Source organism: Mauremys reevesii, linkage group 3 (genome assembly GCF_016161935.1).
Source record: "Mauremys reevesii isolate NIE-2019 linkage group 3, ASM1616193v1, whole genome shotgun sequence".
NCBI lineage: Eukaryota > Metazoa > Chordata > Testudines > Geoemydidae > Mauremys > Mauremys reevesii.
Genome location: NC_052625.1, coordinates 38,522,949 through 38,541,897, shown reverse-complemented (window position 1 = coordinate 38,541,897; position 18,949 = coordinate 38,522,949). Strand labels below are relative to the sequence as shown.

Here is an 18,949-nt window from a genome sequence, read left to right as displayed (position 1 = left end):
AGGCTGTTAGTTATGAATTAAAACTAAAATTATTCCAAATAGGAGTGCAAACAGTCCAGAAAGAAACAAAAATATAACACTGCCATATCCTGCTATCACTGCTTCATCTAAGAGCAAGATATCAGGAGAATCTTACTCTCAAAGGAACAAAATTCCAAGGGAAATAATTCAGTGATTCCATAAAACCTTCAATTGACTACACTTGCCCATAATTTCAACAGCCACAGATCAAATATTAATTTTCTACCCAAAACACACTGAAGCCCATATTCCTTACAATCAAATGGGGCTACTTAATGACTTATGAATGAAGGAAAATATTTGGAATCTCTTGTTTATATATATATATATATATATATATGGCATTTAAAAGATTATATCAGATTTAATTAGTTCTGTTAAATCACCACACTTAAGAATTCTGCAGTAGATCACTAGCATTTCTGTACAGCATATTACGTCTCTGTCTATTTTTTGGTGATCAAGTGTAGGCTCTTCATGCTAAACCAGGGATAGGCAACCTATGGCATGCGTGCTGAAGGTGGCACGCAAGCTGAATTTCAGTGGCACTCACACTGCCCGGGTCCTGGCCACTGGTCCGAGGGGCTCTCCATTTTAATTTACTTGCCCTACTAGTCCAGACAAGTTAAATTTCCTAGACATTTAAAAAACCTTATTTATTTTACACACAACAATAGTTTAGTTATATATTATAGGCTTATAGAAAGAGACCTTCTAAAAATGTTAAAATGTATTACTGACACGCAAAACCTTAAATTAGAGTGAATAAATGAAGACTCGGCACACCACTTCTGAAAGGTTGCCGACCCCTGTGCTAAACTATACATGATTTTTCTTTACTTTTTTTTCTTTATCATCTGGTCCTCTCAGGTAGTTGCCTGTATGGTAGATGAATTTCCCAAAGGTTTGTCTTGTGGTTAGATTGTAGATGGGCTGTCTAGGTTGCATTTCCCTGCCACTCTTATTTTCTTTGACTTGCAATGAATGTGGGGAATTTTTGTACTGAGTCACTTATGAATAAGAGCCTGTGCAAATTTTTCCCTGCTAAAAAACTGTGTATTCAAATCCAGTTTCAGAATAAAAAAAAGTTTTAGCCCATGTCCACCTGCTTCTATGAAAAACCACATCCAATTTTTCCCCTGAATGATTCACTAATACAAACTCTTTGCTTATTCATCAAAATGGAAAAAAACACTCATTTTCAAATCTGAAAGTTTCCTTTTGAAAAGATTTACTTAAAACTACTGTTCAACTCTGAAGAGTTACTGTGTAACATTTGCACTGTAGCATTGTTTATTTTGTTTGATTAATTCCATATATTAGCTGATTTTACAAATAAAAATATTGTTTTTGTAACTTCCAGACCTGCAAATTCATCTGGGTTTTGAGACTCAAGCTGGGCTCTTTCCTCCTAAAACAATATCAGTAATTATGATACTATAGGCCAGTATACCCTCAGTTTTACCTGCGCAATCCCCCAATCTTCAAATTATGCATTATAAATAAGAACACATGCTTAAGGCTGTGAAGAAAGACTTCTGAACGTGAAACAATGAGGGCTATCTTCTTGAGTCTCCAAAGAGACAGCATGAAACAATGGGCCAGATTCCACTATTGCCTACGATATTGTAAATCCGCAGAGATTCCAATCAATTCAACTAAGTTAGATTGGTGTAGAAACTAGCGTGAGAAGCAATTCAAGCCCAAAGCTTCGACAGTATGAACTTAGCTATCAGCAAAGATAAATCTGGCAGGGAAGTGAGAGAAAGACTTAATCCCTTTTACACTAGTGCAATCCAACTACAGCATGGATTTGCACTGGCACAGCATAGGTGTAGCTACATCAGTGCAAGTAAGCCCTTAGATATCTTAGAGGGCAGTGGGCATGGTACAGAAATTTGGTATGAGAGAAACAAACCCAGTCAGGGAGGGCTTCAATACTTGCCAGAATGGGAGCACTTTAACAGTTATGTTCTGTTTCCCCCTATCAGAGGACCAACCAACCAAACCAAATTGAGGAGAAAGAATTAGGTTAAGGACAATTCTAGAAAGCAAGAATGTTGTATACATTCTTTGCAAGGCAGATCATTATTGTGGAAACTTAACGGGGGCCTGTGGTTGGCACTCAAATTCAGTTAATCCATTGACTACATGTGCCTGAGTGTGACATAAGTGAAACTCTAGTTAGTTAGCCACTGACCTTGTCCAATCAGAGTTAGTAAATAACAATAATATTTTGATATCTGTAACACTATACTATCAGAGGATCTCAAAGCAATTTACCAACAGAAAATTAAGCCTCACTTCACCCCGTGAGGTAGGTAAGTGCTACTCCCTTTTTGCAGATGGGGAAAACACAAACAAATGGAGGGTAATAGACACTTGTGTGCCAGGGACTAACTTCAGTTCAGCCTCTTCCTCTCTTTGCACAGGTCTCAGGGGATGCACTGTAAAACTGACTGTTTCAGAGGCAGAGAGGATGGAGAATGCCTTTAAGAAGATGGGCTTCACACTCTGAGATCACAGAACTGAACTGAATTCCTTTGCTGTCTGATTAGGTTAAATTATTACTTTTGTGTTATAAACTTAAGGAAAATATTTTGCTGACTCTCACTATATTTTTCTGCTGAGTTATTCTATCTAGTTACAGTCAAAGGTTACAGAAAATCCATGACAGGGCAGGGAACAGAACCCAGATCCCTTGACACCGCACCTTGTGCTTTAATCACAAAATCATCTTTCCCCTCAAATGACAAGAAGATACTACAGTAATGCCTTAGAAATACATATAAGTATTGGTAATCATAAAAAGGAAAGCTGCCCATTCTCCTGCCAGTTTGCTTTGGTTTCAGCTTTGATATGTGAAAAGTATAACAAACGAGCTAGATCCATGTTCAAGGCATCCATATTTTAAAAAGGAGAAACTCATTGATATAAAGAATAAACATTGCACGTGCTCCAAAATCATATTAAGCCTCTCAAAATATTTGTTTTTATGGTTTCTGCCCACCTCGTTTCATGGCCCTGGGGCTACCTGGGCCACTTCTACTTCGAGAGTCTGATTCTGAGGTCCGTGAGCTGGATCGGGAGCTATCTTCTTCCTCTGATCCCGAAGAGTCATCTAAGAACGGGCTGTTGCTTATTTGAGTTGCTTTCTACAGAAATTAACACACATTCTTTGAAAATTTATGCAAAATATATTACTTTATGGATGTATTTATTTTATTGGCTTTTAAAACAGCCTACTGCTGCAACAGGCACTATAGATGCCTACCATGCTAAAGATTTAATTGCAACAATTAAAACAAAGCCAAACCAAACCAAACCCTTACCACCGATGATATACATCACCCACAATAAAGGGTGGTATAAATACTAAAATTATTGGCACTAGCATTGTTGCCAGGAAATCTTACTAGGCCAACTACCACAGGAGATGTAAAACAAAACAAAAAAACCCGCAAATTAAACCAGCTTAAAAATACCTAAACTTTACCTTGTGCCCCAGTACCCACCAAACTTTCTCTCTGGTGCATCAACAAGAAAACATAAGTATGAGGATGAGTATATTTCACTTTACAAATAAAATTCAGAGGGCATGATTTAACAGTCACCTATGGTCTAAGTTCTAGTTGAAGGTGTTCACTACTGCCTTCTGGAGAACCTGTGTTCCGGCAGACTAAGGTGGAGGTTGGCTAACTCAAAACTATGGTGAGGCTTCTCTATAGGCCCTCAATGAAATTAACACTGGGGGAATGTTCTGAGGCAGGGCTAAAAGTGAGGCAGCCACTGATCCAACATTAAACATGCATGAACAGATGACTCCTGTTCTTGGCAGGAATCATTTGCACAGCAGGATGTGTGTGGGGTCACTCCTTGACAGAATACAGAAACTCATTAATGCTTTTGCAGCATGTGTATCTGCTAGGGTTGCCAACTTTCTGACCGAACAAAACCAAACACCCTTGCCCTGCCTCTTCTCTGAGGCCCCACCCCGCTCACTCCATCCCCCTTCCCTCCATCGCTTGCTCTCCCTCACGCTCACTCGCTCATTTTCACCAGGTTGGGAAGGGTAGGGGAGGGTCCCTTTTCGACCAGGTATTCAGTTGAAAACTGGACACCTGGCAACCCTAATTCTGCCAGTTTCATCAGGAAAGGATATTCTGCTCAATTACAATTATTTGGCTCTGTATGACATGATCTTGTACATTCAATAGTTAAACTTGCAAGTAATGGGCTTTGTGCAGGGGGCAAGCAGTAGCAACAATCTGTAGCGATCAGCCCTCCTTGTCCCAAGTTATAAAATGCCAGCGGAGCCACTCCACAGATCCTACTGCAGCTTTTCATGGAAGCAGTGGGTTTGGCTGGTGGCTCCCATTTACATCAGATCCACCAGTCACATAGCTCTGCCCTGCCACACCTCAAATTTCTGTGCATGCTACATCAGATAAAGCTCTCATGCAGCACAGCTCCATAGCGTATGGAGAATAGGGATGGCCTTTATGGGCTCTTCACATCTGCATTACCTCTGCACAGCACTGGAACTCTACCGGTTCCATCACATTTAGATTGTACTGCAGTTCTTTCTTGAGCCCCAAGATTCGGCACATAAGTAGCAATATTCAACTGAAAACCCCCAACACCTATCTATTACATCATTTCTGTTTAAAAACATACATCTCTTCAAATTACAAGAGGCTGCCAGGAAACAAATAATGTTCTGATTAGATTCTGCAAGCTTCTGAAAACAAATAGCTTTGGCATTGACACAAAGACCCTTCTAGATCTAAACGTGTAATTACAGCTTTGCACACAATGCAGCTCTTTCAATAATTAACAAGCCCTGGGAAAACCAGTACGGGCCACATCAAAAATTGACACAGGCTTGTAACAATTTATAAGCAACAACAATTTATTTTCTGGACATTTGACATTTCCATTACTTCTGGGTTTTTTATGGTCTCTAAACATGATCTTATGACAAATTTGGCAAAGTGCCATCAAGCATAAAATGCCAAGTTCTTGAATGTGGAGCCTAACAGTATGGATTTTCACACAGTTTTCTTTTAAACAACAATAAGGTTACCCCTTTCAGAGTTGTGTAGACTGGAGTGGTCATGTTCTTGTATATCAAAGAAGTGTATAGTCCAGACATGGTATACGACGCTATAGCCGCAGTACCTGAAATACATAGCATAAAACACAATTCTTTAAAATTACCCTTCAAAATTATTTAAAACATTTGGTTGGATTCTGATGTCACACCACTGTAGTTTTATTGTCTTTACTACAGTTACTCCTAAATTATACTGGAGTAATGGGGTATGAGAAAATCATAATCAAGACCACTAGTCTTTTTGTAATGTAAGTACATTCTCTCTCTTTTGATGTCTGGTTACATAATCTTCACCAAGAATTCCAAAGAAAGTTATAGGGAATTAAGGACTATAATGAATTTCTATTTAAGAGGCAATTATTCAAGAATAGGTGATAGAAATAATGAAAAGGTTAAATCTGTTTTACCATATCTTAAAGAAAAAATCCAAAGAAATCTTCAGAGGCATATTTTAGAGGCGCCTGGGACAACTGGCCCCTTATAAATTACAGTAAGCAGAGGATTTTGGCTGTTGGTACAAAGACCCACTTACTTTTGTTAAAAGAGTCCATGTTGAAAGCTTCAGACATTCGTAAACCTGACTTGGCTACAGCATAAATTCTGCTTTCCTAACATAAAAGCAGAAATGTTTTACTGTAGATATTAGGAAATGAAAGGTATTTCTTCCTCAAACCTTCCCTTTGCCCTCACACCGCTACAAATATGTGATATAGCAGAGTTATCAGTGGCGGCTGAAACGTGACTATACCACTCACCAGACCAGTGGTTTCTTTCAATCTTTTCCCATACAACTCTTGCCTGTGTACTAGGGAGTTATTTGTTTTTAATACTAAAATCAGTTCCTCAAAGAGTAAAAAGGAGAGAACAGTCTATGCTAGAAGACTAGATGTTATCTACAAAGGGAGGCTATGCAAATAGCTTTTCACCAAAAGCTTTTCAAACTATGGTAGCAAAAACCCATACTGAAAAACTTCACACACACAAACTGTTAAAGTAACATTAAAGTATAGCTCATCTCTGACCTAACCCCCCAGCACCAACAGGCCAGGTACTCGTATTACCCTATGATTTCAGATTCTGCACTAGGGTGGGCATAACAAGGTAAATCATTGGCAAGAGAAGACTTTACATTCTCAGCCTGGAAGGAGCTGGCTCAGAACTAAGTAATTTTAAGGAGACGACTAAACCAAAGTATTAAAGTCTGACCGCTTGTCTCATGATGTAAATTTTGTATATTAATTCTATTACATTTTAGAACAATATTTTTTAATATCTCACTGGAAGTGTAAAATTCTTCTGTAAGCAGTGAATTACTACTACTACAGTTTAAGAAATTTCTCTGAACAACTAATGGGACTAACAACTTCTTTAAATACGGTCTGTTGTGCCAATCTATATTTACAATTCCTTAATTCACGAATGATTGGCCTGGATTGTATTGCCTAGTTTTTAGAGCAAAGGACTTGGAACCAGGAATCCTAGTTCTATGGTCATAAAAAAAAGTCAGTGGTTAGAATCATTATCTAACTGTGTGTGCACAAATGAACACATGAAAATTAGATATGACTTTTTCAACAATTGGTTCTCTATATCAATGGCCTCCAAACTTTTTTGATCGCGCATCCCATCAGTAAAAAATTTTTGAGCACACACCCCCTGCTCCCAGCCGAACTGTGGAAATTAAAAAAAAAAAAAAAAGCCACTCAGACTCCCGGCCAAACTGCCGAGGGAGGGGGAAAAAAAAAAAGCAGCGCTGCTCCGGTGGTGCTCCTCCTGCCGTGCACCCCCAAGGATCCTCTTGTGCACCCCACTTTGGAGACCACTGGTCTACATACAAAAAAATGGTTATACATTTTTATATGGTATTTTCAAAGCAAACAGCTCATTAGCCCATGAATAGGAGAATGGATGTTGAATGTATGCAATTTAAATATTTCACTGATATGATTTACTCCGTATTCTTCTGCAAAAGAAAAAATACAAGATCCTAGAATAGGTGTTAAAATTGAACTTGCTCCTGAGGATTTGATAATCTCAGTTGGTGTTAAGCCAACAAATCATATTCCCACCATAGACACAGGGAATGAGAAAGGTACAGGAGAGAAAAGTGTAATAAAAGCAACAAAATGAGTTAATTTAAATCAGTAAAAAATATTTAATTATATTTACCCAGGAGGGGAATCGATGCAGAGGAGGAGTAGGGGGTTTGTTGCTAATTGCCTTCCTTGTTATATCACCGGACTCCTGGTTTTCTGCACTCTGTGCCTCAAAAGAGTCATAGGTAAATGCTCCCTCATAATCAATCTCCATTTTCTCTAAAATGTCAGTATTTTCCCCATCCAGCAGGTCGATGTCTGTTTCCTGAGGTCTCAAGGGCCGTATCATGCTTATAGCATTTCTATTTCCATCAAACATTCTGTCAGAACTCAGCTGGGGTTGGCTTAAGTGCTTTTTTGCCAATGCTACACTTATACTAAAAACACTGGGAGTCCGCAACTTTGGAGTTGGCAAATTTGATGGAGAATTTGATTGCGTTGCACACTGAGACTCTGTTGAAGATGTCACAACTGGATGCTTAGGTATGAGAGCAGGGGTTAAAATTGGACTTGGGGTATTTGCTTCGCTGGATGAGGATGAATAATCTAATCTCTGAGACTGAAATTTCTTATTCAGTTCATCTGAAGAGCTATCTTGGTCTTTTCTACCTAAGGCCTCAGAACTGCTCTTTCCAAGTAGATTGTTCTGACTTTTCCGCTGAGATCCTTGCTGCCAGGAATATAGCTTTTTGTGCTCGGATCGCTGAACCGCAAAATTCTCCTCTTCAAATAGAGAACTACTATCGTCAGATGCTGTCAAATACATTTCACTCCCAATTCTGCTGTATCTTGTGCTTTCTTCAGATGTCTGACTTGAAAGGGTAGATGCACGCCTGGATTTTGGTCTTTTATTACCTCCTTCATCCTCATCTGAGCTCCAGTCACTTCCTGTAATGCATGAGTTCTTTGATATACTACTATCTATATCTTTTGATGAATAGCTTGTTATTGCATTTTTATTTTGTTCTGATCCACAGGAGCTTTGCTGTAATGACCTCTGACCTTTATTGCTGTCATGTGCAAGAGCAGCAAGAGATGTTTGCTGGGTTTTTTTCTCTAGAAAAGAAATACATGAATTTGACAAAATTACTTTTAATAAAGTTAGCTGTTAAAGCAATTTATAATCAGAACTGCAAGTTTAATGTAGTTAAAGTTAAGTTCATTTAATTTTTGGTGGATGTTGTAAAAATAAACCTGAAGGAAAATACTACACATATTCTGCAAAAAGAACAGGAGTACCTGTAGCACCTTAAAGACTAACAAATTTATTTGAGCATAAACTTTCGTGGGCTACAGCCCACTTCATCGGATGCATAGACTGCAACATATAGCAAGAAGATATTTATACATACAGAGAACATGAAAAGGTGGAAGTAGCCATACCAACTGTCAGAGGCCAATCAACTGAGATGAGCTATCATCAGCAGGAGGAAAAAAAACTTTTGAAGTGATAATTGAGATGACCCACAGAAGGTGTGAGGATACTTAACACGGGGAAATAGATTCAATTAGTGTAATGGCCCAATCATTCCCAGTCTCTGTTCAAACCTAAGTTAATTGTATCTAATTTGCATATTAATTCAAGTTCAGCAGTTGCTCTTTGGAGTCTGTTATTGAAGTTTTTTTGTTGTAAAATTGTCACCTTCAAGTCTGTCACTGAGTGGTTAGAGAGGTTGAAGTGTTCTCCTACTGTTTTTTGAATGTTATGATTCCTGATGTCAGATTTGTGTCCATTTATTCTTTTGCGTAGAGACTGTCCAGTTTGGCCAATGTACATGGCAGAGGGGCATTGCTGGCACATGATGGCATATATCACGTCGGTAGACGTGCAGGTGAACGAGCCCGATGGCGTGGCTGATGTGATTAGGTCCTATGATGGTGTCACTTGAATAGATATGTGGACAGAGTTGGCATCTGGCTTTGTTGCAAGGATAGGTTCCTGGGTTAGTGTTTAGGTTGTATGGTGTGCAGTTGCTGGTGAGTATTTGCTTCAGGTTGGGAGGCTGTCTGTAAGCAAGGACTGGTCTGTCTCCCAAGATCTGTGAGAGTGAGGGATCATCTTTCAGGATAGGTTGTAGATCTTTGATGATGCGCTGGAGAGGTTTTAGTTGGGGGCTGAAGGTGACGGTTAGTGGCATTTTGTTATTTTCTTTGTTGGGCCTGTCCTGTAGTAAGTGACTTCTGGGTGCTCTTCTGGCTCTGTCAATCTGTTTTTTCACTTCAACAGGTGGATATTGTAGTTTTAAGAATGTCTGATAGAGATCTTGTAGGTGTTTATCTCTGTCTGAGGGATTGAAGCAAATGTGGTTGTATCTTAGAACTTGGCTGTAGACAATGGATCGTGTGGTGTGTCCTGGATGGAAGCTGGAGGCACGTAGGTAAGTATAGCGGTCAGTAGGTTTCCGATATAGGATGGTGTTTATGTGACCATCGCTTATTAGCACAGTAGTGTCTAGGAAATGGACCGCTTGTATGGATTGGTCTAGGCTGAGGTTGATGGTGGGATGGAAATTGTTAAAATCATGGTGGAATTCTTCGAGGGCTTCTTTTCCATGGGTCCAGATGATGAAGATGTCATCAATGTAGCGCAAGTAGAGTAGGAGCATTAGGGGACGAGAGCTAAGGAAGCGTTGTTTGAAGTCAGCCATAAAAATGTTGGCATACTGTGGGGCCATGCGGGTACCCATAGCAGTGCCGCTGACTTGAAGGTATATATTGTCCCCAAATGTGAAATAGTTGTGGGTGAGGACAAAGTCACAAAGTTCAGCCACTAGGTTTGCTGTGATATTATTGAGGATACTATTCCTGATGGCTTGTAGTCCATCTTTGTGTGGAATGTTGGTGTAGATCGCTTCTACATCCATAGTTGCCAGGATGGCGTTTTCTGGAAGATCACCAATGGATTGTAGTTTCCTCAGGAAGTCAGTGGTGTCTCGAAGATAGCTGGGAGAGCTGGTAGCGTAAGGCCTGAGGAGGGAGTCCACAAAGCCAGACAATCCTGCTGTTAGGGTGCCAATGCTTGAGATGATGGGGTGTCCAGGATTTCCAGGATTATGGATCTTGGGTAGCAAATAGAATACCCCTTCTTAGGGTTCTAGGCATGTGTTTGTACAGATCTGTTCCTGTGCTTTTTCAGGGATTTTCTTGAGCAGATGGTGTAGTTTCTTTTGGTAATCATCAGTGGGATCAGAGGATAATGGCCTGTAGAATGTGGAGTTAGAGAGCTGCCTAGTAGCCTCTTATTCATATTCCAACTTATTCATGATGATGACAGCCCACGAAAGCTTATGCTGAAATAAATTTGTTAGTCTCTAAGGTGCCATAAGTATTCCTGTTCTTTTTGCGGATACAGACTAACATGGCTGCTACTCTGAAACCTACACATATTCTGGAATGTCAATAGGGATAGTTATGAACATGTACTTGAAAGAAAGTAGAAATGGCATTTACCAAGGAACTGTAACAGAAACCATTCTTATATGTAGTGGTCTATCCAAAAAACTAAGAATAATAATGATGAATGTAACAAGAAGGGAGAGCAAGATGTGCCAAACTTTAAAAGAAACCAGATATGCAAGAATTTTTATGCTGAAGAGGACACATGCACTTACCCACATTAATAAATCTTAAAGATTATAAAGCTTTTCAAAATGTAGGAAAGAAAAAGTGTGAAGATTAGATTAAGAATCAAAATATTCTGAGCTTCTATGTTATAGTTAGAAATCCCTTCTGCATGCCACTGTTTCACTCCCAGGGCTGAACACTTAAGACCCACTGGTGTCTTAAGGAAAATATTTAGGAAAAGACATTCTGTTCAGATATAACTCAGCTTGTATTATCTGTAACTCTTTTTTTGTTATTACATTTTTGTTATTACATTAAAACATGATCATTTTGAATTAGTGTATAGCGCTGTTATCTAGTGGTTAGAACAGGATACTTGGACTCTGGGGAATAGGTTCTGTTTCTGACCCTGCCACTTAAATCTTTGTCCTTCAGTTTCTTCCTCTGTAAAAATGAGATACGCATCCACTTTTGTAATGCACTTTAGGATCCTTGAATGACAGGGTCTATATGAATATTATCTGTCCCAAATGCTCATTTCCTATTTGGAACAGGACAATTAGCAGCTGTAAAGTAAATTTGATGTCACAAGCAATGTTTTAAGACTTCAAATGGGGAATAAGAAGCAGGAGTAACCAGTGGTGAGCTGCAGCCGGTTCGCACCGGATCGCACGAACCAGTTGTTAAATTTAGAAGCCCCCTTTAGAACCGGTTGTTCCTGGAGGGACAACTAGTTCCAAAAGGGCTTTTAAATTTAACTACAACTCTAGCAGCTCCCTACCCTTCCCCCAGCCCCAGCTCACCTCACTCCACCTCCTCTTCTGAAGCTCCTCTGGCTTCTCCTCCCCCTCCCCAGCTTCCCGCCAATCAGCTGTTCACATGGGAAGCCTGGGAGGGCTGAGAAGAAGCAGCGCTTCCACCAGGTGAGCTGGGGCCGGGGGTGCCAGCAGGAGGAGGGCTCCAGGCGGCGCGCCGCTCGGCGAGGTCCTGGCGAGACTCTGGGGTCGGGCGGCGCGGCTCCTGCCCCCAGGGTCCAGCTGCGACCTCGGCCAGGCGGTGCGGTTCCTGCCGCCGGGTCTGGCCGCCGGGTCCAGGCGGCGCGGTTCCTGCCGCCGGGTCCGGCCGCCGGGTCCGGGAGGCGCGGTTCCTGCCGCCGGGTCCGGCCGCCGGGTCCGGGCAGCGCGGTTCCTGCCGCTGGTCCGCCGGGTCCGGCAGCGCGGTTCCTGCCGCCGGGTCCAGCCCCCAGGTCCGGGCAGGCGGCGCGGCTCCTGCCTCGGCGTCCGGGTCCGGCCGGGCAGCGCGGCGCAGCTCCTACCCCGGCGTCCGGGTCCGGGTCCGGGTTGAATGGGGTGGCAAGGGGCAGTCAGGGGACAGGGAAGGGGGGTGGATAGGGCATGGGTGGGGGAGGGGCTGTCAAGGAACATGGGGGTGTTGGATGGTACAGGAGTGGGGGGGGGCATGACCCCTCATGGGGTGAGGAGAGGGAACCGGTTAATATTTTGGCAGCTCATCACTGGGAGTAACCATCCTGTTTTCTCAGGGAGTCACAGGCCTGGTCTACATTACGAGTTTATCTCGAATTTAGCAGCGTTAAACCGAATTAACCCTGCACCCGTCCACACAACAAAGCCCTTTATTTCAATATAAAGGGCTCTTAATATCGATATCTGTACTCCTCCCCGATGAGGGGAGTAGCGCTGAAATTGGTATTGCTATTTCGAATTAGGGTTAGTGTGGCCGCAATTCAACGGTATTGGCCTCCGGGAGCTATCCCACAGTGCACCATTGTGACCGTTCTGGAGAGCAATCTGAACTCGGCTGCACTGGCCAGGTAGACAGGAAAAGCCCTGCAAACTTTTGAATTTCATTTCCTGTTTGCCCACCGTGGAGAGCTGATCAGCACAGGTGACCATGCAGTCCCAGAATCAAAAAAGAGCTCCAGCATGGACGGTACGGGAGATACTGAATCTGATCTCTGTATGGGGAGATGAATCTGTTCTATCAGAACTCCGTTCCAATAGACGAAATGCCAAAACATTTGAAAAAATCTCCAAGGCCATGATGGACAGAGGCCACAACAGGGACTCAACACAGTGCTGCGTGAAACTTAAGAAGCTGAGACAAGCATTCCAGAAAGCCAAAGAATCAAATGGACACTCATGGAGGGAGGGGCGACTGATGGCTGTAGCTATCCCACAGTCCCCGCACTCTCTGAAAACCATTTGAATTCTTGGCTGAGCTCCCAAAGCCTGAAAGGTCAAAAACATTGTCACGGGTGGATCAGGGTATATGTTGTCAGCCCTCTCCCCGCACCCCGTGAAAGCAAAGGGAAAAAAATAGTTTTTCGCCTTTTTTCAATGTCACCGTATGTCTACTGGATGCTGCTGGCAGACGCGGTGCTGCAGCACTACACAGCAGCATCCCCTTCTCTTCCCTTGCGGACGGCAGACGGTACAGTAGGACTGGTATCCGTCATCGTCGTCCCATGAGTGCTCCTGGCTGGCCTCGGTGAGGTCAGCCGGGGGCACCTGGGCAAAAATGGGAATGACTCCTGGTCATTCTCTTCTTTAAGTTTTGTCTAATGGAGATTCAGTCCTGCCTGGAATATCATGGCAGCTGGAGGCTTCTGCCTCAGGCTGCTCTCCCCAGTCCGCAGCACCGCGCGGTTGTGCCTGCCCCTTGCTACCAGGGCTCACAATCAGATACTGAGACCTCTACATTTTGCTGCAAATAAAAAAATTAAGCTGCCGTTTAGAAATGTCCCCCAACATACATATCCTGGGACATTTTGTATTTTCCCAGTGTCAACCAAAGGCCCATACACAAATGGAGATTCAGTCCTGCCTGTGCTTCTATCCTAGTGCTTGTCACAGATTCCCATTTTCAGCTATCGGCTGAGGAAGTGCAGAATGGTGGTTCACTCTACTTTGCTGTAAGCCAACCGCCCTCCTCTCCCCCCCCTTTGATCTCTGCTAGCTGAGGCAATAAAGTCAGTGTTGTTTCTTATTCATGCATTCTTTATTACTTCATCACACAAATGGGGGGATAACTGCCTCAGTAGCCCAGGAGGGGTGGAGGAGGAGAGAAGCAACGTGTGAGGTTGTTGCAGGGGCACCCCCTAAAATGGCATGCAGCTCATCATTTCTGCGGGATATCTGGGGCTCTGACCCGGAGCGGCCGTTTGCCTCTCTGGTTCTTTAGTAGGCTTGCCTGATATTCTAGGCAGGACTGACTCTCTATTAGACAAAACTTAAAGAAGAGAATGACCTGGGGAGTCATTTCCATTTTTGTCCATGCGCCCCCGACCAACCTCACCGAGGCCGGCCAGGAGCACCCATGACAGCAGCAGACAGTACAGTATGACTGGTAACCGTCTTTGCTAACTTGCAAAGGCAAGGGGATGCTGCTGTGTAGCACTGCAGTACTGCGTCTGTTAGCAGCATCCAGTAGACATACGGTGACAGTGAAAATAGGCTGAATGGGCTCCATGGTTGCTGTGCTATGGCGTCTGCCCGGGCAATCCAGGGAAAAGGAAGCAAAATGATTGTCTGCCGTTGCTTTCATGGAGGGAGGATTGACTGATGACATTTACCCATAACCACCCACAACAAATTTTTGGCCCCATCAGGCATTGGGATCTCAACCCAGAATTCCAATGGGCGGGGGAGACTGTGGGAACTATGGGATAGCTACCCACAGTGCAACGCTCCAGAAGTCAACGCTAGCCTCGGTACATGGATGTACACCGCCAAATTAATGTGCTTAGTGTGGCTGCGTGCCCTTGACTTTCTGTTTCCAAAAATCAGTTTCTGTAAAATCGGAATAATCCTGTAGTGTAGACAAACCCACAGTCTCCCTGCTGCTACAAAGAGGAAACAAACTGCACTGTGTCTATATCTGTCACAGTGTACTCACTCCAATGTGTTGACATAACCATACCACTGGGCACATTGCGGTGGGGAGAGGGTGCAGAATGGATTCAAGATGGTGCAGTTGCAGAAAATGGTGGTAAAGTGCACAGGCACAGGGAAGGGGGTATCTTATGCTACTGCTTCTTTGCGCTAGTATTCAGGGCAAGCCATTATCTCACCCATTTTAATTACAATATACTGAATTTATCTTGCTGAGCTTGGGTTTAAAATTGATATTAGGACAGCAGCGCTAACATATAGAAAACAAATGGAAAAAGTGAATGCAAAAACTTAGAGTGAATATTTAATTTAGCTCATTCCTTATAAACTTAAAAAAAAAATCTTTTGAAGTTAGACCCTAATCTTGCAGTTGAAACCAAAGGGGTGGAGCCCTGCACCTGTGCAAAGCCCAGAGACTTGTGAAATTCTGCAAAGTCATAAAGGTCTGCCACAGCAGATCAAATTGTAAGACTGAAGCCTTAATACTGTTAGATGCTCTCCCTACCTAGAGTATGTTAATTAAGAGCTTAGGCTGAAATTGAAGTCTTAATTCAAGTAATATGTATCAATTTAAAAACAGATTGAACATATATTTAGATGGATTTCATTATTTTTTCTTGTCAACTAACAGCTCTGAGTATATCCCCTCATTACAGTTAATTTTACAACCTCTTTTGCACTATAGGGCTGCATCTTGTTTTCTGATATTATTGAAATTAATGAACACTATAGAATAAATTGGGATAATCTAATCCAAGGCTCCAAAGCAACCTCCTCTTCTAACGGATACAGCAATGATCCATCAGCGTATGCTAACAGCAAAATATTTAAGCAATATACTAATTCTACATCAGAAGATTTCTAATAATACAGACTGTCTTGCGAGAGAGGAGTGTGAAACAAAGGCTACAGCGTGTCCTTTTTGAAGTCCTTTTGTCCTGTTTTGAAGAAGACTATTCTTGAACATAGCTATGTTTAAAGCAATTTTAATTTTCCACTAATTTCTTCCAGAATAAAATTAGATCAGGGATAAATACCTAATATGTTATTACCGTCGCTTAATTCTGATTCTTTACATGATGATTTGCTTATTTCATCAAATTTAATAGCTTGCTGAGGACTTCTTGCTCTGTTCAAAAAGCATCCAAAAGTCAAACTGCTTAGTCGCTGGCCTTCCCCAGGTTTGTGTGTTGAAGGGACACATTTCTTCCCCATAATTTCTGCAAGTGTAGTAATTCATAAATTTAGTGTTAACAGGTTATGATGGCATATGCTAATAGGTTTTACTCTTACACAGTCTTAAGTATATTATCATTTTTAAAAACCGTAATAAAACTAAATATTTTGATATTAGAAATAAAAACCTTCTTGAAATCCTCTCCATACCAAACTTGGAAACTAAATTTCCACTTACTAAAGAAATATGATTCTCCTTCTAGAAAGTAAAGAGTGGAGAAAAACAATTTATTTTTAAAAATTTACAACAGAAAGATGTATTCTGAGAGAGAAAGAGTAAAAAAGATAGTGACAATAAAGTGCAAAATAACCTTGGGTATTATGTTTGCAGTTCAGCCTACGTATCAATCCAGTATACACCCAAACATGATAAAAGCAGACCAACTTTAAACACGCAATGATTTACATGGTTCCCTATTTCTTCCGATTTTCAAGGGATAATTGAGAAGGATAGGTCTAAAGTAAAAATTAGGCTCAACCTAATGACACTTTCTAAAAATAAGTGGGGTAACTCTCTTCTAGAAAAGGAAAATGTTCACTAATCATAGCCAGGAAACTCTTTGTGAGAAAAAACTATAGACTGATAGCTTTAAAAAAAAAAGTAGTAACTCCTGCTCTAAACATGAAAAAAGGAGTAAAAAGAGAGAACTGTCAAGATCTTTGTGATAGAGTCCTCTCAAAATGCCTGGATAAAAAGGCAGAACTGGATTAGTTGCCCTATGGTACAAAATATAGCCACAATACTAGTAATTTAGGAAATATACATAGTGGATCTTCCTGATCACCAGGGGATCAAGAGCACAATTAAGGAAGACAAGGACATTATTAAGAAGCTACATGGTTTCTTCTGTTTTTACCACAGAGGATGATACCTACTCCAGACCTGCTCTTTTCTGGTAATAAAGACAAAATACTATCAGACATTGAGATGTTAGAAGAGGCGCTGGAACAAATTGATCATTTAAAAAAAATAAATTGCCAGGCCTGAATGGTATACATCTATGAGTACTGAATGAGCTGAAGTATGACATGGCTGAACTGCTAGCAAAAATGTGCACTCATTTAAAAACAACTACTCTACTAGAAAACTGGAATATTTTAAAAAGCTCTATGGGTGATCTCAGAAAATACAGACCAGTAAGCCTTACATTATTTCCTGGTAAACAGGTTGAAACTATAATTAAAAATAGAATAAAACATCTGAAAGATCATGATCATTGATATGATAGGATCTAACCAGAATGGTTTCTGCAAAGGGAAATTGTGTCTCATTGATCTCTTAGAGCAGGGGTGGGGAACCTATGGCCCAGAGGTTGGATCCGGCCCGCTGCTTCATTTCATCTGGCCCGTGGTAAGTCTCCACGCTGTGGGCCAGAAGCCCCAAGCCTCGGCGCCGCCCCCACCCCGCAGGGCTGGAGGTGTGAGCACCGGCTTGCCCTGCTGCAGGGGGAAGCTGAGGTTGCCAGGCTGTTAAAAGTTCGGTCATCTCCATGCAGCTCCCGGAAGCGACTGGCATGTCCCTGTGGCCCCTAGGCAAGAGGCAATCAAGGAAGCTCTGCACGCTGCCCCCACACCCAGCGCCAGCTCAGCAGCTCTCATTGGCCGGGAACCACAGCCAATGGGAGCTGCGGGGGTGGTGCCTGTGGGCGTGGGCCACGCACACTGTGGAGAGCCCCCTGGCCCCTATGCCTAGGGGCCGGACATGGCGGCCGCTTCTGAGAGTAGTGTGGAGCCCTGGCAGGCAGGGAGCGTGCTTTAGCCCCGCTGTGCCGGTGACCGGGAGCCGCCTGAGGTAAGCACTGCTGGCCAGAGTCTGCACCCTGAATCTTCTGCCCAAGTCAGAACCCCCTCCTGCACGCAAACATCTTCCCAGAATCCGCACCCCGCATCCACTCCTGCACCCCAATCCGCTGCCCTAGCCCTGAGCTCCCTCCCACACCCAACTCCCTCCCAGAGCCTGGACCCGTCCCCCACACTCAGCCCCCAGCCCTGAGCCCACTCCCGCACTTCAAACCCCTGAGCCCCCTCCTGCACCCTGATTCACTTATTTCTGGCCCCACCCTGGAGCCTAGGGGAAGCCCCAAGCCTCCGCACCCCCACATGGGGCTGGAGCCACGAGCGCCAGCTCATCCCACTGTGGGGGAAGCCTCGAGTCTCCATGACCCCCACCAGGGCTGTGTGGCCCGCGACTGATTTTTTTCTGTGGGTCAGTGGCCCCTGATAGAAAAAAGGTTCCCCACCCCTGTCTTAGAGATCTGAGGATGTCAGTAAAGTAGTGGATAAAGGAGAACCAGCTAACATAATTTATTTAGACTTTCTAAAGGCCTTTTACAATGTCCTTCACAAGACACTACTAAAGAAGCTAAGTAGTCAGTGGTTGAAAGGCAAAGTATTGTCATGGATCCAAAACTAGTTAAGAGACAGAAAATTAAGGGCTGGAATAAACAGTCAGTTTTCATCATGGCAAAAGGTTAACAGTTGGGTGCCTCTAGGTTCCATGCTAGGTCATGAGTTATCTAATATATTAATTAATCATCTGGAAAGGGAGTTGAGTAGTAAACTAGCAACATTTGCACATGACAAAGTTACTTAGGTTAGCCAAGTCCAGGGAGGACTGTGAGGAAGTTTGGTGAGACTTAAAGGAAGTAGGTGAACTGGCAACATAATGGCAAATAAAATTCAGTGTTAACAAATGCAAAGTAATGCACATTGGAGAAAAAAATTAAATACTCAGAGATCTTACAGGGTTCTTAGTTAATTGTATCAAGTCAGGAAAGGGACCTGGGTGTCACTGTAGACAATTCAATGTGTGCAGCTGCAGTTAAAAAAACAGAAGCTGATCAGAACTCTGATCCTCAGCATGGCACAGACTGGTGGGCCAGTTCCACAATGATATCCACCTATCCTTTAATGTTTCAAAGTCTACAAATCATACAATTAAACAAGTCAAAGGGAGGATATGAAACAATCCAACCCAATCAGATTATTTGCAAACTTATTTAAGT

The 18,949-nt window shown here is 42.5% G+C and overlaps 1 protein-coding gene across 7 annotated transcripts in view; it reads right to left on the bottom strand.

The window, feature by feature from the left end:
* PLEKHH2 (pleckstrin homology, MyTH4 and FERM domain containing H2) overlaps window positions 1-18,949 on the bottom strand; it is a 116,899-nt gene that overhangs the window by 58,289 nt on the left and 39,661 nt on the right. For 6 of the 7 annotated variants that reach the window (XM_039532147.1, XM_039532146.1, XM_039532143.1 and 3 more), the window contains 5 exons: window positions 15,746-15,928; window positions 7,307-8,289; window positions 5,670-5,745; window positions 5,108-5,202; window positions 3,032-3,176 (listed from right to left, as the gene is read on the bottom strand). In XM_039532147.1, coding sequence (XP_039388081.1) covers window positions 3,032-3,176; window positions 5,108-5,202; window positions 5,670-5,745; window positions 7,307-8,289; window positions 15,746-15,928 — 1,482 coding nt within the window. The remainder of the gene's footprint in view (window positions 1-3,031; window positions 3,177-5,107; window positions 5,203-5,669; window positions 5,746-7,306; window positions 8,290-15,745; window positions 15,929-18,949) is intronic. The other variant, XM_039532144.1, reaches the window with a different exon arrangement.